The 25262-nt window shown below is 44.4% G+C and overlaps 1 protein-coding gene across 2 annotated transcripts in view; it reads right to left on the reverse strand.

The window, feature by feature from the left end:
• Positions 1 to 25262, reverse strand: part of SPTBN4 (spectrin beta, non-erythrocytic 4) — a 285984-nt gene that overhangs the window by 252795 nt on the left and 7927 nt on the right. The window contains exons 2-6 of one of the 2 annotated variants that reach the window (XM_073598514.1): positions 16687 to 16839; positions 12723 to 12874; positions 11588 to 11761; positions 5621 to 5712; positions 5461 to 5541 (exon numbers count right to left, since the gene is read on the reverse strand). In XM_073598514.1, the coding sequence (XP_073454615.1) occupies positions 5461 to 5541; positions 5621 to 5712; positions 11588 to 11761; positions 12723 to 12874; positions 16687 to 16834 (647 nt within the window). In that variant the 5' untranslated portion in view covers positions 16835 to 16839. The remainder of the gene's footprint in view (positions 1 to 5460; positions 5542 to 5620; positions 5713 to 11587; positions 11762 to 12722; positions 12875 to 16686; positions 16840 to 25262) is intronic. The other variant, XM_073598515.1, reaches the window with a different exon arrangement.

Here is a 25262-nt window from a genome sequence, read left to right on the forward strand (position 1 = left end):
AGATGAACATTGATTCATAGCTACCCTCCTCTACTGGTCATAAAGAATACTGCAATACAATTCAGGTCCCAGATTAGTCAAGGCCTTGTTCACACCGGTGCGATTTGTCATGTGCTTTAACAGTTCCAAATCGCATGACAAGTCACACCCCACTGTCAGCAATGGAACTGTTCAAATTGCTTCCACTCATGTCACGGTAAATTTGAAAAAGGTTTCTGCACTACTTTTTTCAGATTTTATTGCTATTTGCATAGACTTCTGTTAAACAAAGCTAGCAAGCTGCAATAAAATCGGAGGTGCAAATCGCACTGATCTGCAGCTTTGAAATTGCGCTGAAGTAGCGTGATTTCACAGCCGCACCAGTGTGAACCAGAGCTTATACACATATAAAGCCCTTAACCAGGTGTGTCCAACCTTTTGATTATCCTGGGCCACATTGGAAGAAGAGGAATTGTCTTGGGCCACACATAAAATAAACTATCAATAAGGAGAGCTGATGAGCAGAGAAACTCAGGCAGATCACAAGTTAACGATCACGGATATAGATAATGTACCTATCCGAGTAATAAAACATATTTTTATTGTAATATTCTTTTGTTATAAAAATAAAAGAGGGCAATATAAAAACTAGTGTGATATTTGAAACTGTTTTTAATAAACTAGCACAGCAATATCTGGTTAGATGGATGGAGTAGTGACTCTCAATGAATTCTCAAGGTGCTCATTAGATATTTTGGTTCCAATTTTGCTCTTTCGTGTGCTTCTTCCTTAAAAATAGTTGCTCACAAATATAGGTGCTGCCAAAAACTGACGACATGAATAAAGCGTGATTGTGAAGAGTGGGAGATTTTTCTTTAGGAAGATAAAACTGATAAAAGTCCAGTAAAGCGTCACTGTCAAACTCTTCAGCCGCATGTGTTCGCTAACTCTAAACTTATTTTTACAAAAACTTTCCAAAAAAATCTACATTTTTAAAGCGGAGTTCCACCCTGAAAATTTTTTTTTCAGAATCAGACTCCTCTAAACCTATAAAAAAACATTTGAGGGAATTTTTTTTTTTTATACTTACCAGAATCACCCTGTTGCTATGTAGTCCTCTTAATCTGCCACTTCCTGGTGCGCAGAGCTCTTTGTCACTTCCTCCCTCGCCTGTGACATCATTTCCCAGGAGTCTGTGGGCAGTACTGTGATGTTGCCATAACAACGAGGTGGGACCTTCCTCCGTCGCCGCCCGTTGTTATGGCAACTTTAGAAACAATCAGCGCTATGGCCAGTGAATCGCGCATGCGCGAGATCGAGAGGTGCATGCTGGTTACCCAGCATGCACTTCTCCAAAACGAATCCAAGAAGAGATCTCGATTGGGCTTCACATGCCCACAATCATGATGGCCACGGCCACAACAGGAGGCAGCAAATATTCAGTAAGAAATTAATATTTTTGCTAAATACATAATAAATATTGTATACTAGTTTTTGAATTGTATTAGTAATAATGATAGGATCAATTTAAAAAAATGATATTTTTTTCACCGGAACTCCGCTTTAAGTAAGTTTTCTATTTTGTGTTGGGCTGCATTCATAGCTGCTTTGGGCCGCAGGTTGGACAACCCTGCCCTAAACACACAGCCATTGCTCAGTCTTATGCTGGCCAGATACTCCTAGATTTGCTTCCTACATCCACGCTATACAGCGCAGACGGACAAATCTCTCGCTGAGGTTATTGTATTCTGACAGCCACTGCCGGCAATTGTCAGAATAACTGAACATGAGCTGCATCTGATGGAATGCTTGGCCAAAAAATTTCTGTCAAGCTCCTTTGATTTTTCAAACAAAGTTCTGTATACCAGCAGGAGGATGGCAAAAAGACCACTCTCAGAGCAAATCTTGGTTCATCAGGAACTGGCCAACATTTGTAAAGTGTATGGCCTGCTTTATATTGTGAACGCAACTCTGAATAACCTTGCAAAACCATTTGACATGTTGCAAACATCTTTCTTGAAACTCCTTAAAGCACCCTTTAGCTCCTCTCTGGGAGTTTAGAATACATATCCTAATGGGAGTGCTAGCTGCAGTTTTAACCACTTACGGACCGCCGCACGCCGATATACGTCCTAACTTTCAGATAAAAGTGGTCTCTGCGGCGGCGGGAGATCACTGTTATTGGCGGCGAGAGAGGGCCCCCCCCCAGCCACTTACCGGAGCCGTCTGCAGTGGCGGAGGCGATCGGATCTTCTACCTTGCTGGGTATGGAGACGAGTGAGGGGAAGGTGGCCCCCACCCGTCTCCATACCATTGCAGGGCGGAAGCGACGTCAAAACATCACTTTCGTCCATAGCTCTTAAACGGCCATTTTTTTTTTTTTTTTATTGCATTCTAGTGTAAATGTGAGATCTGAGGTCTTTTTGACCCCGGATCTCATATTTAAGAGGTCCTGTCTTGCTTTTTTTCTATTACAAGGGATGTTTACATTCCTTGTAATAGGAATAAAAGTGACACAATTTTTTTTTAAAAGAACAGTGTAAAAATTAAAAATAAAAGGTAAAATAAATAAGAATTTTTTTTTTTAAATTTTAAACGCGTCCCGTCCCGCCTAGCTCGCGTGCAGAAGTGAACGCATACGTGAGTAGCGCCCACATATGAAAACGGTGGTCAAACCACACGCGTGGGGTATCGTTGCGATCGGTAGAGCAAGAGCAATAATTGTAGCCCTAGACCTCCTCTGTAACTCAAAACATGCAACCTGTAGAATTTTTTAAACTTCGCCTATGGAGATTTTTAAGGGTAAAAGTCGCCATTCCACGAGCGAGCGCAATTTTGAAGCGTGACATGTTGGGTATCAATTTACTTGGTGTAACATTATCTTTCACAATATAAAAAAAAAATTGGGGTAACTTTACTGTTGTCTTATTTTTTAATTTAAAAAAATGTATTTTTTCCAAAAAAAGTGTGATTGTAAGACCGCTGAGCAAATACGGTGTTACAGAAAGTATTGCAACGACCACCATTTTATCCTCTAGGGTGTTAGAAAAAAAAAGTATAATATTTGGGGGTTCTAAGTAATTTTCTAGCAAAAAAAAAACTGTTTTTAACTTGTAAACAACAAATCTCAAAAAGAGGCTTGGTCCTTAAGTGGTTAAAGGAACCGGTGAGCATAAAAATATTGGAAGCAACCATTGCTGATTGTTTAGTGCAGGCAGAGCAGATGTCATCCTGATCTTGGTTTTACTACAATTTTACTAACCTGAAAAAAGTATACTGGATGAGAGGCATTACAGACAGCACTGGCTACATGTCTGAGTGAGTAACTCAATAGGCACTGAGCTGACAACCCTGGAGTTTTACCTTTATAGGGCGTACACACGGTCGGACTTTGTTCGGACATTCCGACAACAAAATCCTAGGATTTTTTCCGACGGATGTTGGCTCAAACTTGTCTTGCATACACACGGTCACACAAAGTTGTCGGAAAATCCGATCATTCTGAACGCGGTGACGTAAAACACGTACGTCGGGACTATAAACGGGGCAGTGGCCAATAGCTTTCATCTCTTTATTTATTCTGAGCATGTGTGGCACTTTGTCCGTCGGATTTGTGTACACACGATCGAAATTTCCGACAACGGATTTTGTTGTCGGAAAATTTTATCTCCTGCTCTCCAACTTTGTGTGTCGGAAAATCCGATGGAAAACGTCCGATGGAGCCCACACACGGTCGGAATTTCCGACAACACGCTCCGATCGGACATTTTCCATCGGAAAATCCGACCGCGTGTACGGGGCATTAAAATGTAATCGTAAGGCTCCACGCACACTAGCATTTTTTTAAGCTAAAAAAAAACACTGGATGAAAAAACGCTGGTAATAGCTTTTTGTAGAAGCGTTTTAGTAGCATTTAGGAGGGTTTTAGGAGCATTTAGGAGCTCCTAGATGCTGAAGCTCAAAAAACGTTACTAGCCAAAAGTACCGTGGTTTGCATGGACACATTGGATAACACTATTTAGCTTATAGGAGCAGAAAAAAATGCTAATAACAGCTTCTAGGAGCTCATAAAACCGCTAGTGTGCATGGAGCCTGAGCCCTTGTTTACACTGAACACAGGTTTGAAATCGTGTAAATTCAACTGAACTCACACGATTTCAAACCAGTATTTCAGTGCGAGTTCAGGGGCAATTTAAAAGACATATGTGCGGATTCATGCACAGATGTCTATTGAAATCGCCCCCGAAGTTGCCAAAAGTAGTGCAGGAACAGCTTTAGGAAATTGGTGCGGCGCCGCAAAGTCAGCGTCGCATCGAATGACACAGTGCCGTTGCTGGCAATAGGCTGCGATTGGACATGTCAATCGCACCGATGTGAACGGGGGCTAAAGGTAGGTATAATAATCAGGAGCACAGTGTTCTGTACCTCTTAGAGTGAGTCATGTTAAAGGGTCTGATTCTGGGTGCCAGGGAAGAGCAGACTCCGACACTCACTAGTATATGTATATTATTCCGCAAGGTTCCATTTAAAGGGGTTGTAAACCCTTGTTTTTTTTTTGTTTTGTTTTTATAAAAATAACAAACATGCCTATACTTACCTGCTCCGTTTTGCACAGAGCAGCCCCGATCCTCTTCTTCTGGGGTGTCCCCCCTGCGCTCCAGGCCCCTCCTCCTTATCTGGTGCCCCCACAGAAAGCCGCTTTCCATGGGAGCATCTGTGCAGGGTTGCTAATGAGTTCCACTGCTGCGTCCAATGACACAGACAGCAGGACCCGCCCCCCCCCCTGCGTCACTGGAGTTGATTGACAGTAGCGGGAGCCAAAGACTCCTGCTGCTCTCAATCTATCCAATGAGGAGAGAGACAGCGCTGGAGCCGCTGCGCTCGTGCACATCGCTGGATCGGGCTCAGGTCAGAAAAAAGGGGGGTCTGGGGGGAGCTGCAGCACAGGTTTTTCACCTTAATGCACAGTATGCATTAAGGTGAAAAACCTTGAGGCTTTACAAACACTTTAAAGGAGAAGTAGGACCAAAGCTCTTTTGGTCCTACTTCTCCTGGGGATCACAGGAGTGCACTAAATCCCGCTGTCAGCTGACATCACTCAGCTGGTCCAGACTCTGGAGAGACTCTGACTTTAATGGTGGGAACCACCCAGATGCCTAGACCGACAGCTGGTTCAGCCTCTCAGTGAGCCACTGAGAGCCTGAGCCAGCTGCTCCCACCTCCTCCACAGTCCAGCGCTCTAGTGAGCTCTGGAGGGGCAGAGCAGAGAGTGACTGACAGTATTTCACAGTTTTGTCTGGTAAAATCAGAACCCTGCAACAATAAGTACAAAACAGATATGCTTATTATTTTTTTATTATTTTATTTCATAAAATACAGCAAAATGCGACCGGAAAAAATGCTATAAAAGGATCTATGTCTAGAAAGTAAGCAAGTAAGATTTTCTGCTTCTCTGTGTGATAATAACCACACACCCAATACCTGTGTCTGTGGATCAGAGCACTGAAGGCCAGCCCATCTCTCCAGCTTGTGGTAAAGTTCTGTATATTGACCTCAGGATAGCTGCACAAAGATAACATTGCATTAATGTAATATTAATGGTTTTCTGGCTTCTCAGCATGAACTTATGTCCACAACTCACCCTGCAGTCTTCATCTGGCACCACAGGAGGAGGGCGTCCTTTGCTGACCTTGTCTCGCGATTGTCTTCCGTTTCTATCTTGATAACTTGGATCTGCAATTTGGTGACAGGGAGAAAAGTTAAGTGGGTCTCAGAGAAGAAGAAAATGAGAAGGGACAACTGAGGTGCCATGGGTATCTTACCACCAGAGGAGCTATTCCAGGCACATTCAAATGGAGAGAGGCTCAAGGGCAGACCAGACCATGCTGGAGTGATTACATCTCCTCGCTGCCCCGGCAATGCACTGGAATAGCCAAGGAAGTTGGATCCTTTGGTAGATTCAAGCTTCCTCTGTTTACCCGTTCACTCTGATGTTTTATTACTCTCACCAGCAAATATCAGATCAGGATGAGATGCAAGAAAATGGTATATCCCCCCCCACCCAGATTATAGAATGGCACTATGTACTAATGCAAAGAAAAGGTGGCCTATGGTATGACATTCAAATGAGGAGGCCCAGGGTTAAAACCCACAACATGCTGGATGTGATTACTATTCCCAGTTGCCCCCTGAAAGGCATTGGAATACCCGAGGAAGCTGAATCCTTTGCTAGATTCAAGCTTTCAGTGTTTACCTGCTCAGCCTGATGCCACATTACTCCCGCTAGGAAAAAGCAAATGTCAGATCAAGATGAGATGTAAAAAGGTAGTATATTCCTCCTGATTATAGGCAGACCCTGATGGCACTATGTATTAATGCAGTAAAGAGAAGGTAACCAATGGCATGGCATGTAAAAACAGATATTATGCAAATAGTTAAATACGTAGTTGAAATACATTCTGTATGTTTGCTGTTTTATTTGCCAAAGGATTTGCAATTCTGTGCAGACAGTCCTGTGATTTACACAACTTCGTCATGCTGCACAGCCAGAAATACAGTATCCTTCAGATACTTTTAGCTTCAGCTTCACACTGCTTTTTAGCAGGGCCGGATCTAGGGGGGCGCTGGGGGTTTGCCCCCAGTTTTCAGTGGTGCCATGAGGAAGAAGAGGGGTTGAGGGGCAGCATGCAGCCAAGTTGGCATAGCTTCATAGCGCCCTACCCCTATCTACCACACTGCATCCTTTGATTCTGTGGTTGGGGGATCAGGATGCATGGCATCATTTGTTGCTATTTATGAAGGGGGGACTCTGTTGTGACGGAGTAGGACTCTGTTGTGATGGGTGAACCCCAATAGGAAGGTTGGATGGTATGAGGGCATCTCTGATTTCAAAGTGAAGATGTAATGGAGAGATATTAATGTAAAGGGGGCTGAACTCCCCCATGTGGCGCCATCACTGGGTGACATCATAATCCAGTGCAGATGTCACTGTCCTTTAGCCCAATAAATATCGTTTAGGAATGGGGTATCTCAGGATTTTAAAGGGTGGCATGACTAAAAAAAAAAAAAAAAAAAAAAAAAAAAAGGTTGAGAAACCCTGACCTAATACATGTGCTTTTTATTGCAGCCACATATACATGTAGGGAAGGAGGCAAGGCGAGGAGAGGAAGACAGCATGTTAAAGCGGAGTTCCACCCAAATTTTGAACAATATCTGTATGTATTCTCTTCCTTGCCTAGATGCTGACATGCCGTTTAAAAAACTTTTATTTTTCTATTCTTCTTTGCACTTCCTGGTTCTCCTCCCGTGGGAGTAGGCGTGTTTCTAGCCTCTCCCAGACTCCTGGGAGCTAGTCTCAGGCTTCCCAGGATGCCACTGAGCATGTGCGGGAACGAGCGGTGAATGCTGGGAGCACAGCATTCACCACATCCAGGAAATAAATGCTTGTGGGCTTCAAATGCCCACAATGAAGATGGAAACCGCCTGCAGTGAATAATATAAGTTATTCTTTCCGACGAAATCTGACACAGGCGGACATATTACACACAATATGTGAGTATGTAATGCTGAGAAGAAAAGCTTGTGAATTAACTCAAAAAAAAAAAAAAACGATAGATAGGTGGACCCCTGCTTTAACATGATGCTTCCCTGACTTTTTTTACTGCACCCCCAATCTGCATTGGTGAACCTGAAAATAAGGGCTCATGTACTGTATACAGCCGCCTGGGGCTGTACAAAATAAAATGAGGGTGTATTTCCCCACCCATAGCTACAGGTGATGCCTACAGCCATCCCATAGACATGAGTGGCTGTATGCAGGAATACGCTGGTACTTGCGTAAAACTGTGTTTGAGGTTTTACATCTCTACACATGCAAGGGTTTACACAAGTACCAATGTATACCCACATACAGCAGCCTTTCATGTCTATGTGGCAGCTGTATGCAGCACCTATGGCTTCTGGCAGGGGAATACTTTCAAACCTACATTGTACAGCTCCAGGCGGGTACATGCATGAGCCCTTATGGGGCGTACACACGGTCTGACTTTTCGTCTACAAAAGTCCAACGGACGCCGACGGACTAAAGCTGGCTGGTAATCCGATCGTGTGTGGGCTTCTCCGGACTTTCAGCAGACTTTTTCAGCCTCAAATCCGACGGACTTTAGATTTGAAACATGCTTCAAATCTTTACGTCGTAACTACGACGGACCCCGAAATCCGCTCGTCTGTGTGCTAGTCCGACGGACAAAAACCCACGCTAGGGCAGCTATTGGCTACTGGCTATGAACTTCCTTATTTTAGTCCGGTGTACGTCATCACGTACGAATCCGTCGGACTTTTGTGTGGTCGTGTGTAGGCAAGTCCGTTCGTTAGAAAGTCTGCTGCAAGTCCGCCGAAAGTTCGCCGGAAGTCTGTCGGACAGGCTGTCGGACTTTTGTAGACGAAAAGTCCGACCGTGTGTACGCCCCATAAGAGTATCAGATGCCTGGCTGTTCAGTGTGGCAGAAGTGTGTAAGCCGCAAGGTTGGACAGAATTACAAATACTGTTGCAGATAAATCAATAAACAAATATGTGTTTAAATTGTGCATTAGATTGTTTGCATGGAGCTCTGCTTAACAAATCTCCTCTGATTAAAGAGAAACTAAGCCAACCAATTTTCCCCAAAAAAGCTCATATTAAGTGTATCCAAAAACTATTAATAAATCCTTAACCAAACATGCTAATGTTATGTTCTGTAGTGTTTTCATTTACATCCTGCCCACTAGCGCATGCGCAATGTATGCTGCATTCAAAGCATGTCTCCGGTGAGAACTGTTCACAGTTGCCTGTCGGTTTAGGTCAGCTCCCAAACAATCTTTAACACCTTGCCACCAGCCTTTTATTTGGTACCTAAAGCTGAGAGCTGGAACCAGACTTCCCAAAAATGTGATTTCTTTAGTAGGCTATCACATGAAACGATTGAGAGCTCGTCCTTGGCTCCCGATTGAAAAATGCTGTCAGTGACAGCTCCGTCACTATGCTGGGAGTGCCCAATTAGTGCATATAAATGGATTCTTATATGCAACACCCTGGCGTTAAAAGCCCACCTCTGTAGAGCTGCAAATATGTGTGAGGCTGGTGTCAGGAGGTTAAAGGCCGCAAATGGCTGGTGTCATATTTGGTCACGTGTGCATGCAAAGGGGGGGATAACAAAGGCTGGCTCACGCGGAAAAATGTGCCAATTTCTTTACACCTGCTTAATTAGCACTTCCTATGACAAATTGATAACAGTAGAGCACATTAATTCAGTAATTTGTTGCATGGTGGTGTGCCCGATTTAAGTGCGCTCAATCTGATGTGCATCAAGATTTTAAAGCAAATTGGAGATAATCTTCCACTGGGGTCATCCTACATTCTTATCCTTTTCCTCTCTTTCCTGCATTGCTGAACCTCGCTGGCCATCCATACATAGCCCCCACTCCTCTCATTGCTGCAGACTGATCGTCGCTATTCCTCATCACCATATTTACTGGTAATGGTGTATAATTTAGAACTGTTCTTAACTTGATGCAAGTACGGTACTTCATATTTTGGGGTATGTGATCAGACGTTTACAGAGACTCTCACATGGCACTTTTAACACGATTTGGCACAGTACAAGAAAAAAAACCTCTATGGGGGTTATTTACGAAATGCAAACCCACTTTGCACTACAAGTGCACTTGAAATTGCACTGAAAGTGCACTTGGAAGTGCAGTCGCTGTAAATCTGAGGGGTAGATCTGAAATGAGGGGAAGCTCTGCTGATTTTATCATCCAATCATGTGCAAGCTAAAATGCTGTTTCTTATTTTCCTTGCATGTCCCCCTCAGATCTACAGCGACTGCACTTCCAAGTGCACTTTCAGTGCAATTTCAAGTGCAAAATGGATTTGCCTTTAATAAATAACCCCCATAGAACTCTTATAACATTGTTAATTTGGTGGTGGCAAAATCTGTATCCTTTAACCCTTTGCTATGTTCCAGTTTATGCTGCTACCATGCCACTGCCCCAGGCTTCCAGTTTTACGGTGGCTCCTTTCCCTTGCAATATCTTATGGAGCCACCCCTGTGTGCAGGGGCTACAGTCCCTTCTCCAGGACAACAGTCTGCACTGTTCACTCTTTCTTGCAAAGGCTGGAAGTTCAAAGAAGCAGCACTGAGAGAGCAGGAGTCAGGAGTCAGCAGCATTGAATGTTGTAAATTGCAAGTGCTGGGGTAAAAATTTTAACAAACAGCTTACCGGGGAATGTTTATTTTACTGTGCTCAATGTGCTAAAGCGAAATTGAAGGCATTTTACAAAAACTTGCAAGCAGTCAGGCTATTTTCCGCAGAAGAGGCACATAATTCCCTTTGTTAATCCCCCCCTGATTTTTGTACATTTGTTTTGGCTAAGTATGAATATTTATGTACTGTACAGTGCAGACACCCCTTGGGTTGACCTTCTTCTTAAAGTGTTACTAAACCCAGCACCCTGCATTCCCTATACTTGGTCTCCCACAGTACACAGAACATGGAAATGCAATTATTTTAGTAAATATAAACAGCTGAATTCCTTTTCTCATCAGCAGTATATAGCAGTCTTGTGACTTCTAGCAGTGTCCAGCCAAGCACAAGCTAAAGCTTGTAGGAGGAGTATTCTAACTGTCCTAGGAGCGAGGCCCCTGACCTTCTGTCTGGACAGTGCTGATTGATCCTGTGCTGATCACATGCATCCTCCGAAGAAAAAAAAAAAAAAGAACCTCTAAAGCAATACACACCAAACTGAGCATGTGCAGCCTGACTCCATAGACTCTGTATTATCAGGAAATTATTAGGGGACAGTAGAATGAGGGGAGGATCAGAGAAGACAGGATCAAACAGCCCTTTTACATAATGCAGAGAATTAACCCCTTAAGTTCCACAGTGGGTATAAAAAGCTTGCTTTACTGCATATACAGACTGATTTTACTGTTGTGGGTTTAGTAACACTTAGGCCCCTTTCACATTTGGGCGGTTTGCAGGCGTTATTGCGCTCAAAATACCGCCTGCAAACCGCCCCAAAACAGCCTGTTTTACCGCTGACGCCCCCTACCGCCCCAGTGTGAAAGCAGCCTTAAGGGAACAATTGCCAGGAGGACCCAACCAGCCCCTGGTCAGCCAGGGAATGTCTGCTGCAATCACACATGGATATGAAATTGATGATGGAACAAAAAATAAATAAAAAATTGATGTTGCTTTTGGTCAAATAATGAAATGACAAGCTACAAATTAGATTTACAAGTATCGCCATTGCTGATACCTTGCCACTATTAATCTAACAGAAGACAGACAGGACACCATGGATGAGGTTCATGCTTCCTCAGCTTTACCCAGCCGGTGACAGAATAAGAAGCAGCTGAGAGGATAGCATCAGGCCTAATGCCAGCCGATGTCAGAGGTGAATAAGAAGCACTCATTAATCCCACACATCCATCCAACATTGCACGACCGTGGAATTATACTTTACATGCACTTCAGTCTTTTTAGATACAGTAGTGGAAGAAAACTAATACTGATGTCTAAAGCAATGTCTTAAAGCTGTCATGTGACTGGTGATGGCATATAATACCTGGAAACGGAGGATAATAGTCCAGATAAGGCCCAGGGTAAGCCGGTGATTGCCGTCTACGATATCATGTGAGCCCACGTTCTCTAGATGGACCCGCTGCTCCTTGAGAAACTGGAGAGCTTTGTCCACATTCTCCAGAGAGTGAATTCTCATCCGGCCCCGGGTAGGTTTAGGCTGGAGATAGATACTAGATGTCACTGCATAAAGAGGACTACTTCCCCAAGTCTTTGAACCCAATACTTCTCCCTATTAAGAGGATTAGGCTGCAGGCACATCACGGAGAATACTAAGCCCCTGATATAAGAATACTTTAAGCCGGCCATAGATGGAGCAATTTTCTTTCCTGCAACCACGCAGGAAAGAAAAGCCACACAATTCCCCCATCAACACAGTCAGTGTTGATGGGGGAATCTCTCCTGCGGAGCCATTGTGTTCTTCCGGCGTGGGAAGCCGCCCCGGCCGGGAGAACACATCGATTATTGCTAGCAGCTATAACAGCTGCTAGCAATAATCTCATATAAAATCCGACAGGCTGGTTGTACTCAAGTTGCTTGATCAATCAACTTGGGTACATTCAGCCTGCCCATATATGCTTTGAATCTCGGCCAAGATTTGAACAGTCTATGGCCGGCTTTACTAAACAAAGCGTAGATTTTTTTTTTTTACTGATCTGGCTTCAATACAATTATATCTGGTTAATGAATAGACTATAGAAGGGTGTTGGACATGCGGGTACATTGCAAAAACTAAACAATTCGTTTACCTTTTTTTTTTTTAAAAGACATATACAGACATACGTATACAGCCCAAACATGTTACTCTATGCAAAGAGGAGACAAAGTGAAAGCCCAACGTGGCCGGTTGCCTATACCACCACCCAACAATGATCAGCTAAAGATGTCTACACTAATATAATAGTAGCCATAGCTATAACAATCATCACCTGATCCAACTAAATCACCTTGGTTGGGCAGGAGTCCTCTAAAGTAAATTCTAGGGCTACCTCTAGGTTCTCCCACCATGCTGGCTGTATAGAAGTAATTGTATTTGAATATAATTACCCTACTCCACACATGACATGCAATGTCACATTAACATAGGTGTACATCCAGTGTACACAGTGCTGTGCCCTTACCAGCTGCTCTCCAGACAGCACCTCCAGAAGTTTGGTGATGATGTAACCATCCCGCAGATCGCTGTACAGGTCATTAACACGACATGGTACTTTTGAGAGATGAGAATTCATCCACTTGGTGAAGGTCTTCTTCTGAACAGCATCACGTTCATCTATGGAGGAAATATTCAGTGAAATTTACCATTTCTAATAATAAATAAAATTTACGGTAAGGGCTTTTAAAGGGTCAGTGTTCCTTAAAGTGGCACTTTCACTATAGAGGCAGTCTAGTGTGCTGAGCCACCCTCTGACTTCGTATACCTCCCTGAGGACTCCAACGACAAGCTCTTCTTACCATACTTTCTGGCTCTGTTCCCAAATTACCTCGAGGTGCTTTCTCTATAATAACAAATGGAAATTGGAAAGTAGAGCGGAATTACAGTGTAATGGTTGCAACCAGTGCAGACCCGGACATGCAAACCCAGAGATTATTTTAACTACAAACCTAGATAGGGTACGGTATTGCACACTTGGACTGTGAATGGAGTTGGAAAGTGGGGAGGAGGTAGGTGTGGCAAAAGTGAGAATAGGAGACTTTTGGGTGGATTTACTAAAGCAAAATAGAATGTGCACTTTGCAAAGTGTGCTTGCACTCTGTAAGGCCTCATGTACACTGCTGCTGGTAAACGGACATTTAGGAGCAGTTGGGCATTTTTGTCAACTGCCCCTGAACTCTCCTCTATGTTATCTTATCAGTACATGTACACAGGGTTGTTTATAGTTGTTTTCTAGACAGTTGAGTTTGTAGGCTTTTTTTGGAACCCAAAAAAATGCGTTCAGAAGCTGTGTTTAGAGGCATTTTCGTCAAGAAGCGTTTTTAAAGGGAAACATTTTATTTATTACTTTTGCTAAAAACATACCAAAAACTCAATTATCACTGCCTGCAAGCTTGATATACCATGTAATATCCCCCTCATCGGCCAGTTATGCTTTACAATACACGACTTGCATTACTTGACGCTGAAGTTGAGTCACCAACAGACGTTCCTCTGGTGGCACGCTTTTCCTCATGTTGGTGTCCATGCGAACTAGACGAGGTCTAACCTTTCCCAAGAGAACCTCAAAGGTGGCAATTAACATACGTGTAAAATTTTAAGAAATTCTCTGGGTAATTACGCAGCTGAACATACATATTAGAGACGTATCCTGTGGACATGCGTTGAGCCATCAATGGATGTGTCCAGTAGCGATGAACTCTGGTCCTCTCACAATTTTCTATGTCTTTGGAGCCTCAGCAAAAGCAACATCAGGAGCATTTCCTCACACATGGCTCATCATGGGATCCATATTAACAAACCAACCAAAAAATAACAGCTAGCTACAAGCACACTGCTTTCTCAGCTGCTACTCACACTGTTCTCGCACAGAATGGCTGAAATAGTTAAAAAATACTTGTTTTTGTGCTTTTTAATCATATGGGAGTGTCTCCTGAGGTTATCTTTAGTAACCGCTTCTGAGCGCAAACGCCGCTAAACGCAGCCTTGAAACGCTTCTGAACACACGTTTTTAAACGTTGATTACTAGCTGTGATATTCCAGTGTTCAGGAGAGGTTGAGAAATGTCCCGTGTACATGAAGCCTAAGGGCAGTTGCACCAGAGCTTAGTAAGTGAGCAGAAGCTCTGCTGACATCTATCATCCAATCATGTACAAGCAAAAATGCTGTGTTTTTTTATTTTCCTTTGCACGTGATTAGATATTCTTTGTAAAGTGAAACTTTACCTAATTTACTGCTGTGTTGTGGAGCAACTGCACTGTGCAAAGTGCACAGTCTATTTGCCTTTACAAAATCAACCCCTTTGTAACTGCATTTTCAGCGCAATCGACAGTGCATCAAAATACCCGAAGCGGATTGGTGTCAGAACCTAGAAGGAGCAATGACATCACTTCCTCTTGAGCACTGCATCATGGAAAGAGGACACGTGCCCCTCAATACCCGCAAGCACCAAGTATTTTGGCACAAGATAAAGAGTGCTGGAGAAGTGCTGAAGAGGTATCAGTGGGTTGATGGGGGGAGGGTTGGGGGTTCAGGTTTTACATAGACACCATAACTGTGCAATGAATAAACAAAGTAACATAGTCTCTTTAACCACTTGACCTCAGGAAGGTTTTACCCCTTCATGACCAGAGCATTTTTTGCTTTTCAGCACTGTGCTACTTTAAAGCGGGGGTTCACCCACACCGCCAAAAAAAAAAAAATATTAAAAGCCAGCAGCTACAAATACTGCAGCTGCTGACTTTTAATACATGGCCACTTACCTGTTCCAGGGTCCAGCGATGTCGGCAGGGGACGCCGAGAACCCGCTCGGTTCTCGGCAGCTGCCGCCGCCATCCTAGGTGAGGGAATCAGGAAGTGAAGTGTTGCAGCTTCACTTCCCGGTTCCCTACTGCGCATGCGCGAGTCGCGCTGCGCGTCCCAAGTGGTCCCCGCTCTCTCCTGGGAGCTGTGTGTTTCCCAGGAGACAGCGCGGTGGGGACAGGAAGAGGCGTAGACTCCCATGGGAGTCTATGCCGGAAGTAGGTGCAAATACCTGTCTTAGACAGGTATCTGCACCCCCCTCCCCCCTGAAAGGTGCCAAATGTGATAACGGAGGGGGGAGGGTTCCGAAAAGCGGAAGTTCCATTTTTGTGTGGAACTCCGCTTTAACTGGCAATTGCGTGGTGATGCAACACTGTACACAAATGAAAGTTATATCATTGTTTTTCTGGGCACCTCTGGGTTTTCTTATTTATTATTATTTAAATTAAAAAAGACAGCATTTAAAAAAAAAAAAAAAAAAAAAAAGAGCTATATATTATACTTTCTGTTATAAAATCAAATTTCTTCATAAGTATTCTGCTACATGTCTTTGGTAAAAAAAAAATCTCAATCAGTGTATATTTATTGGTTTGCATGAAAGTTATAGGGGTTGATTTACTAAAACTGGAGGGTGAAAAATCTGGTGCAGCTGCATCAGATTTTGCACCCCACAATTTTAGTAAATCAACCCCACAGTGTCTTCAAACTGTGGTGTATATATATATACTGGAACTTACGCAGCAATGCCACTATACTTGTAACGGCAGTGATCAGCGACTTATAGTGAGGAGGGCAATCTGGAGCTAACAGACACTATCTGAGAGGGACACTAATGCAGCGATCAGTTAGGCCCCTTTCACACTGGGGCGATGGGGGCGTCGGCGGTACAACAGCGCTATTTTCAGCGCTGCTGTACCGTCGTTCTTGCAGCGGTATTCGGCCGCTAGTGGTGCGGTTTTAACCCCACGCTGGCGGCCGAAAAAGGGTTAAAACCACTTGTATAGCGTGGCTATAGCCGCGGTATTGCCATGGTATAGCCGCGCTGTCCCATTGATTTCAATGGGCAGGAGCGGTGAAGGAGCGGTGAATACACTGCTCCTTCACCGCTCCAAAAAAGCGGTTTGCAGGACTTTTTTCACCGTCCTGCCTGCGCACCGCTTCAGTGTGAAAGCCCTCGGGCTTTCACACTGAACAAACAGCGGAGGCTGTTTAGGGGCGGTTTGTAGGCGGTATTTTTAGCGCAATACCGCCTGCAAATCGCCCCAGTGTGAAAGGGGTCTTATAATACTGTACACTCTACTAAAGACACTGGCTGGGAAGGGGTTAACATCAAGAAGAAATCAAGGAGTTAACAAAGCAAGAAATATCAATGTATTTGTGCACAGCCAGGTAAAAACGATACGGACTTTTGCCTGGCTATGGCCCACACTTCACCAGAGAAAGGCTTATCTCATCCAGCAAAGTCAATATTAATAATTGATGCAATAACAACGAGTAAAGGATGAGATTAGAGTGGTAAATACAACCCTATCACTTTCTACTCTTCTCGCTCGATTTCACGTTGCCTTTTCTGCTTCACTTCCAGAAACATGTAGAGATATCAAATTGTGTAATACATAAATTCCTACCAGCCAAAGCTTTGATCCGGGAGCACTCAAACAGTTTTCCAGAGGCCGCAGGCTCGTCCCACACGTGTTCTGCCTGATCCCAGCGATTGTTGTTGTTCGGGGGCGTTTGTACCTCCATGTTGTCCAGCTCTGGGCTCACATTCGCCATCACGACTGCAAGAGAACACAATGAGAAACTCACGTTTAGACAGTAACCCCTTTATATGACAAAAAAGCTTTAACCTCTTGGGGTGAAAAAGCAATTTCCAAAGTTGGAGTTGGATGATTACACTCACCATCAATGTACCTGATCCTGAAATTCCTAGGGGGAGCCTTCACAAGGACCTCTGTCCCCTTCCTCTACCAGCCACCCCCCCCCCCCCCCAACTCAATGTCTGAGATTTCCCTGGAGATTAGTACGGCACCCCAAAAAAGTGGTGACAGTAGCGTACACAGAAAGATATAGAAGTTATTCCAAATACGAAGAATAAATGAATAAAAAAAAAAAATTAAAAACTGATTATGACTATACTGACATATAGGCCCGGTTCACACTGATGCGAATTCATAACGAATGCGATGCGTCAAAAGCACTTTAAATTCGTCATCCCTAAAGTCAATGTTTTCAATGACGGTCGTTCACATACATGCGTTGCGATTCCTCTACGAATGCGATGCGATAAAAAAAAAGGGTCTTGTGCGAGTTTACTGTGTTGCGTTGCGAATTTAGTCTCCATAGACATCGATGTAAATTGTTCTTGAATCGCATTGATGGTTCACATATGTGCAAATTCGTCACCTGCAGCTCCTCCTCCACACTCTCCACACACTCCATAAAAACCAGGAAGAGAACAGGAGGTTTGGGTTCCATTGGCCAGACAGAAATCGCAGTCACCTCCCAAAATGACAACTCATTCCAGTAGAATTGCAGTAAATTCAAACAAACAAACACGTAATAAACTTGCAAAGAAGATTTGAAATGCATTGTAGAAAAATGTAAAATAATGCATTTGGGTGGCAAAAATATGAATGCAATCTATAGACTGGGGGGAGAACCTCTGGGGGAATCTAGGATGGAAAAGGACCTGGGGGTCCTAGTAGATGATAGGCTCAGCAATGGCATGCAATGCCAAGCTGCTGCTAACAAAGCAAACAGAATATTGGCATTAAAAAGGGGATCAACTCCAGAGATAAAATGATAATTCTCCCGCTCTACAAGACTCTGGTCCAGCCGCACCTGGAGTATGCTGTCCAGTTCTGGGCACCAGTCCTCAGGAAGGATGTACTGGGCATCATGGCACCTACATTGTATGAGGTTTTTATACACAATTGTTTGTTTTTGTCTTATTTTCCATGTGATACTCATTGTGCATTCTTGTAGATTTCACATGTATTTTATTCTACATTATTAAAGAATATTTTTTTATATATATATCATTGAGTGGATGGTTTGTCAAAGTCCCATTTGAGGGGGTTACCTTTTTTGTTCCTACTGGAAATGGAGTGACTACAAAGAAGGGCAACAAAGCTAATAAAGGGTCCGGAGGATCTTAGTTATGAAGAAAGGTTGCGAGCACTGAACTTATTCTCCCTGGAGAAGAGACGCTTGAGAGGGGATATGATTTCAATATACAAATACTGGTGACCCCACAATGGGGATAAAACTTTTTTGCAGAAGAGAGTTTAACAAGACTCGTGGCCACTCATTAAATTCAGAAGAAAAGAGGTTTAACCTTAAACTACATAGAGGGTTCTTTACTGTAAGAGCGGCAAGGATGTGGAATTCCCTTCCACAGGCGGTGGTCTCGGCGGGGAGCATTGATAGCTTCAAGAAACTATTAGATAAGCGCCTGAATGACCGCAACATACAGGGATATATAATGTAATACTGACATATAATCACAGATAGGTTGGACTTGATGGACTTGTGTCTTTTTTCAACCTCACCTACTATGTAACTATGCAATCGGGTCAAAATCGCGCTAAATTTGCAACGCATCAGTGTGAACTAGGCCATAGAGGGAGATTTACTAAAACTGGTGCACTCCGAATCGAGTGCAGCTCTGCACGGTAGCCAATCAGCTTGTAAGTTCAGCTTGTTCAATTAAGCTTTGACAATAAAACCTGGAAGCTGATTGGTTTCTGTGCAGAGCTGCACCAGAATTTGCATGCTCTGCTGTTAGTAAATAACCCCCATAGTGTTGGAGCATCTGCTTAAGAAAAACAGTATTTAGAGAGGGACTAGAAATTGCATCCTCAGCAATTGTTATAAGAAATGGTGAATCTCCCTCTATAAAAAATAATAATGCAGGAGAGAAGCTCCTGATTGATTAGGTAAGTTGTAAAGCCGTAGTCAGGGAATGGATCTTATTACAGCCGATGCCTCTAAGGAGCTCTTCTGCAGCCGCTGTGAGTAAACAACATAAGCAGCTGCAGTGAGAAAAAATTCCAGGGTGGGTCCAGGGTGAAAGTCTGGAGAAAAGAAGGATTATTTTAATCAGGATAGAGATGCTTTCCTGCATTTCCCTACATTCTCCTAAGGCAAAATGAACCTCCGAGTTACAATCCATTGATTTAAATACCAATAAGCTGCCCTGCCTGACTTTTGAGACATTAATCTGCAGCCTTCCCACTGCATGGGCTTCTTTTTAGGACACACATTGCAATAAAGGTGCCTTTGCTGACCTATAAATACCAGTTGCCTGGCTGTCTCTGGCTTCAATACTTTCTGAGTCAATGGACCAGAGCAAGCATGTTATATTCAAAGCCAGACTCCTGTCCTAAACCCTCAGTTCTTAGCCCTCCTTCACACTGAACGCAGCTTTGAAATCCTGCGACTTCATCTGAAGTTGCACGATTTCAAAGCCGCACTTCGGGTGCGACTTGAAAGACATCTGTGTGGCTTCGTGCACAGATGTCTATTGAAGTCGCACCCGACATCACCAAAAGTAGTGCAGGAACAACTTTTGCAAATCGGTGCGGCGCCGCAAAGTCTGTGTCGCACCAACAGGAACGGTGCCATTGCCGGCAATAGGCTGCAACTTGTCACGCGATTTGACCTGTCAAATCGCATGACAAATCGCTCCAATGGGAACAAGGGCTTAAAGTCATTGAAAACCTTCATTTTTTTTTTAATAACAAACATGTTATACTTACCTGCTCTGTGCACTGGTTTTGCACAGAGCAGCTCAGATTATCCTGTTTTGGCTCCACCACTTCTGTGAGTGCCCCCATAGGAAGCTGGCCATACACATATAGACTGGATTAAGCTCAAGCTGTGTCTCTTGTATTTTGACAGCCAGCCCCACTGGCTTTTAAAGAGGAAGTAAATCCATCGAGGTTTTTGTTTGCTTGCAAATGTAAAGCATAATGGGCTACTATGCATCACATAGTAGCCCATTATGTGTCACTTAACTTACACAGGAGCCTGCGATGTCACCGCTGTCCCCTCTGGTACGGAGCATCCATCTTCTTCCGGGTATCGTGGCTCCGTTGCTGTGACTGGCTGGAGCCACGATGACGTCACTCCTGCGCACGCGCACGGGAGCCGCCACTAATGGCATATCGCTGTTCGCAGTGGCACGCTCCGTGCGCCTGCGCGCCACTGTTTACGGCTCATGCGCCTTTGCAAATATCTCCTTAACCGTGTAGGTTTAGGAGATATTTCTTGGACCTACAGGTAAGCCTTTATCTAGGCTTACCTGTAGGTCAAAGTGGTCTGTAAGGGTTTACAACCAATTTAAGATACTCGAACATCGGCTGCATCTAATTGGATGCAGCCACTGTTCAGTTAAAGGAGAAGTACAGCCAAACCTTGTTTGGCTGTACTTGTGTGGATCACTGTAGTGCAGTTCGTTCTGCACTCCTGTGACCCATTTTCAGCAGACAGCGGGCTATCGGCTGATGTTGGAGAGTGGGTCCAGGCTGGGGAAAGATTTACCCATGAGCCTGGACTGGCACCTGGCTCAATCTCTCAGAGAGCCACTGAGACCCTGAGCCAGCCACTCCCGCCCCCTCCCGAGCCCAGCACTCCAGTGAGCACTGGAGGGGCAGAGCAGAGAGCAGTAACTGACAGTCACCATCTCTCTGCTCATGGAGCTCTGAGAACTGAGCGATCAGTGGTCTTTCTTCGCTCACTTCTCTGTCTTAGAGGCGGGGGGGGAACAGATGCAGCATCAGACCATATTTTTAAATGGGGCAAGTCAGATGGCATGGGGGCCATGAGTAGATTTTGGCCATTTCATCAGGAGCCAGGTGAAATTTCAACAGTGTATGCATAGCCAGCTTTACTCACTGTAACCTATTGATTAAGAGAAGGATTGGTCATGACAAGTATTTCAACCTCCATACATGATACTGTAATTGCCTAATGTTCGGGCACATACACCTGCACACACATGGGTGTCAAATGGGACCGGCGGCTATGTCCATGCAGCTGCTGCGACCCAATAGACATTAACAAAACTGCAAAAAAATTGCAAGAACCTTGTGTGTAACAAATGAGACACAGCCCCCGACAATCATCAGTAACCTGCTTATTATACAGGATTTATATAGCGCCAACAGTTTACGCAGTGGTTTACAATATAAAAGGAGATAATACAGTTACAATACAATAAAATACAAGAGGATTAAGAGGGCCCTGCTCGAAATAGGGTGGGATTATCTATATTTATTTATTTATTTATTTATTTATTTAGAGAGAGAGAGAGAGAGAGAGAGAGAGAACATTTTTTTAATGTAATCTTCACATGTCTATATATGTTTTTTTATATTGCTTTAATGGTTTTATATGATAAAATATTTTTATTGGTTCTACGGATCGTGAGACACAGCAGGTTACTGATAATTGTCGGGGTCTGTGTCTCAATTGTTAGGCCCCTTTCACACTGGAGGGGATCTGCTCAGCGGAGCCCACCAGCTCAGCGGGAGATCGATCCTTTGATCTCCGCTGAGCCGGCGGATGACAGGTCCATCTCTGCTCACCGAGCAGGGATGGACCTGTCAGAAATCAGCAGGGCTCTATGGGGAGATCGGACGAAAATGTATAGCATGCCCGTTTTCACCAGATCCCATCTGATCCACCACATGGATGGCGAAGGTATCGCCATACATTTGTCTTGAGCGGATCTCTGCTGACATCCGCCTGCCCATAGGAGTCAATGGGTGGCCCGCTGGGATCCGCCTGAAAAACAGACAGGTGGATCTGAGTGGGCTTATCGTGTTAAAGGGGCCTTACACACAAGGTTCTTGCAATTAAAAAGTTATTACGGTAAGTACAACTGAGCATATACAGTATATATATATATATATATATATATATATATATATATATATACATACCTGTGTGAACATTATGGCTTTAGCTATGACCAAGCGCTGATGGGGTGAAACGCGTTAGCTGATGTGCTATTTTCCCTCAATTGTACATTGTGCAGTGTCTATTTGGAACATGTCAAAATAAAGGTGATTTTATTGGATGTGCGGCCAACCAGATTCGTTTCCTTACATCATTCCACAAGTTGATGGTATGTGCTCATAAAGTATGCTTAGCTGTATGTTCCTTCTGCTTATTTAGCATTTCCCCAGATTTTTGCTAAGAACCAACATTTCATTACCCTAAAAGATCCCTTCTGACGCAAACAAAAATCTGTCGGCACAGACTCAAAAGGTTATAAGGCATTGGTTGCAGGACCTTGTGATACCTCATTGTCACACCCTGACATAGGGATGTCACGAGGTTCCAGAACAATGGCTCTTAACTTGAAGCAGGTAAAACGCAGGTCAGAAGGAGGTCAATTGCCCCTGTCAAACAATTCTGACTGATCCTACATCAACTAGAGGTAAAAATGATGTCTCTGTCACAACCCAAAAAACAGTCAGCGCAGGCCCTATGACACAACTGATGGTTTGTTGTTGACTGAACCCCTGAAATACTGTCAGTCATTGCAGCTCATTGTTGTCGGTGGTCAATTTTATGGACTTCTGCTGCACCTACCATTTACGTAGATGTGTGACCTATGGAATGGTTGCTTGGATATGGCATTTTCTATCTGTCTAAAACCGAAGGATTAGAAGTAGAGAATATCATTTCATCAAAAAAAAAAAAAAAAGCAGTTGTCATTTGGAAGCAGTTACCAGGGAGAGTGATCGGTGAAGTCAGCACAGCAGACACCTTACATCTAACATAAAGGTTGTATCTTGTTATCCTTTACACAAGACTGGCTCTCCACCAGCTGACCCAACGTAAACCAGGGGTAGGCAAAATTAAAGAGGTGGAGATCTACCTGAACAACATGGGAGAAGTCAAAGATCACCAGGCATGGTGATCTTTGACTTCTCGCCTCCTCACACCCGATTTAAACCTATAATTGCTATACTACCATGTCGCAATCGTATGCATTGCAAGGCAATCACTGGTTTTAATCAGGTGGTGAGAAGGCAACATATCACCACCTGTCAAACACACTCGGATCGCTTTTCAGGGGAGCAGCAGTGCCTGTTGCACTTGTGAATGAGCCCTTAGGTGCATTCAGCAGCATTACCCTTAGTGCTCGTTCACATGTAAGGTTAGGGAGAGGGGGTTGGTAAAACCCTGTGCTTGAGTTGCGATTTTACCACCCCCAATCCCTACCCCCTTTAGCTGCTGAGGCAGCAGCCAAAAGGTGTACACATGCCACAGCAGGATTTAAGCCCCCTGTTGCTTTTGGTGGGTGCTACCGCCTGCCAATCACAACCCATTCAAGTATATGGGGCCACTCTGCAAGTGCCCCACAACTGCATGCTTATGCGTGGTCCAAGGGGTTAAAGCAGATGGTGAGAAAGCAACACAACTCTGTCGGCATTAACCCCTTGTTTGCTGTACTGCACAAGGTTGCAGGACACTTGCAGACCGCCCTCATTCACCTCAATGGGTCATGCTTGGCAGGTGCTACACCCACCAACCATGACAGGGCGCATAACTCCTGCTGCGGCTGCGACGTGTGTACACCCCTGGCCACTGCAGCTAGGGGGACTTTTTCCAAAGACCACAAATGTAAGGAACCTTCTTCCCACTGACCACCAATGTAAGGAACCTTCTTCCCACTGACCACCAATGTAAGGAGCATTCTTCCCACTGATCACCCATGTAAGGAGCACCCATCACACTACAACTCTCAGTAATCATTGCGTCTGTCTTAGCATTATGGTGACTCAATTCCTGGTCTGTGCATCCTCAGCAATGTCACATTGGGAGCAGCGGCTGTGTCCATGCAGCGTCTACATCCCCACTGATATCAATGGGACTGCCTGCACAGGGATGCATGAAAAACACCTGTGCATTCCCGTGCAGGTAAACGCGGTCCTCACACAGAGCACAAATTCATACGCCCCATGTGAACGCGACTTAGGCCTCTTTCAGAAGAACGATCCATTCAGGTCTGCCTGTCAGTTTTTTAGGCGGACCTGAGCGGACCCTCCATAGACATCTATGGAGCGTCGGATGTCAGCAGTGACATGTCCGCTGACATCCGACCCGCTCCGATCCGAAAAAGTGTAACGGAGGAAAAACCTACTTTTCCATCCGTTTTCGGATCGGATGACGACGGACTCTGTGGTCCGTTGTCATCCGATCCCCCATAGAGGAGAGCGGCACTGTGACAGGTCTGTCGCTGCACACTGTGCAGCGACGGACCTGTCATCTGCCTGCTCAGCGGGGATCCACGGAGCGATCCCCGCTGAGCAAGCGGATGTTCACGGGGCAGATCATCTCGGATCCGTCCCGTGTGAAGGAGCCCTTAAAGTCGTTGTAAAGTCAAAGAGTAGGATTACTGCCAGCAGCTCTGTTCTAATAGGTTACTGTTACTATTTTTTTAAATGCTGCTGCTAAATACCTTCTTTCAGATCGCCTCTGTGCGGTCACGTGACCTCCTGCTGCTCTCCTCCCCTGATATAAGGGCTACAGCCGGAGGGGCTGAGATTCCCCTCTGACATCAGCCGGGAGGTCACATGACTGCTGTGCTGTCTGCTCAGCCCCTCCCGCTTTAGCCCTTAGATTAGGGGAGGAGAGTTGGGGAAGTCACGTGACCGCACAGAGGCGATCTCAAATAAGGTATTTAGCAGCATAATTAAAAAAAAATTACATTGTGTAGTAAACCTTATTAGAATAGAGGGGCTAACAATAATCCTACTCTCTGACTGTACTGCCAGTTACTAGGAGGGGAGGGGTGGGGAGGAGATCGCTCACACACTAGGAGCTGACAGGGAGGGAGGGAGACTTTAACACAGCGGAATGACAGAGGCACATAAACTGACCATGATATCATGGATCAGCAGCCATGATTACCGTGGTCAGTTTTTTGTTTTTTTGTTTTTTTCAATCAAGTACTTTATAAAATTTTTCATAACACAACAATAATACACACAAAAATTTTCCCAAAAATAACACCCCCCCCCCAATACACCTCCCAAAAAAAAAAAAATGGGGACACAGGAAAAGGCAGGATCAACCAGGTTTTTTACAGCATAAAAAGGGACAGATTCGACAGTGCAAGAACTATTCTGTTTAACCACTTGCCGACCAGCCGCCGTCATTATACGGCGGCAGGTCGGCTCTA

The sequence above is a fragment of the Aquarana catesbeiana genome, linkage group LG09 (genome assembly GCF_042186555.1).
Source record: "Aquarana catesbeiana isolate 2022-GZ linkage group LG09, ASM4218655v1, whole genome shotgun sequence".
NCBI classification, from domain to species: Eukaryota; Metazoa; Chordata; class Amphibia; order Anura; family Ranidae; genus Aquarana; species Aquarana catesbeiana.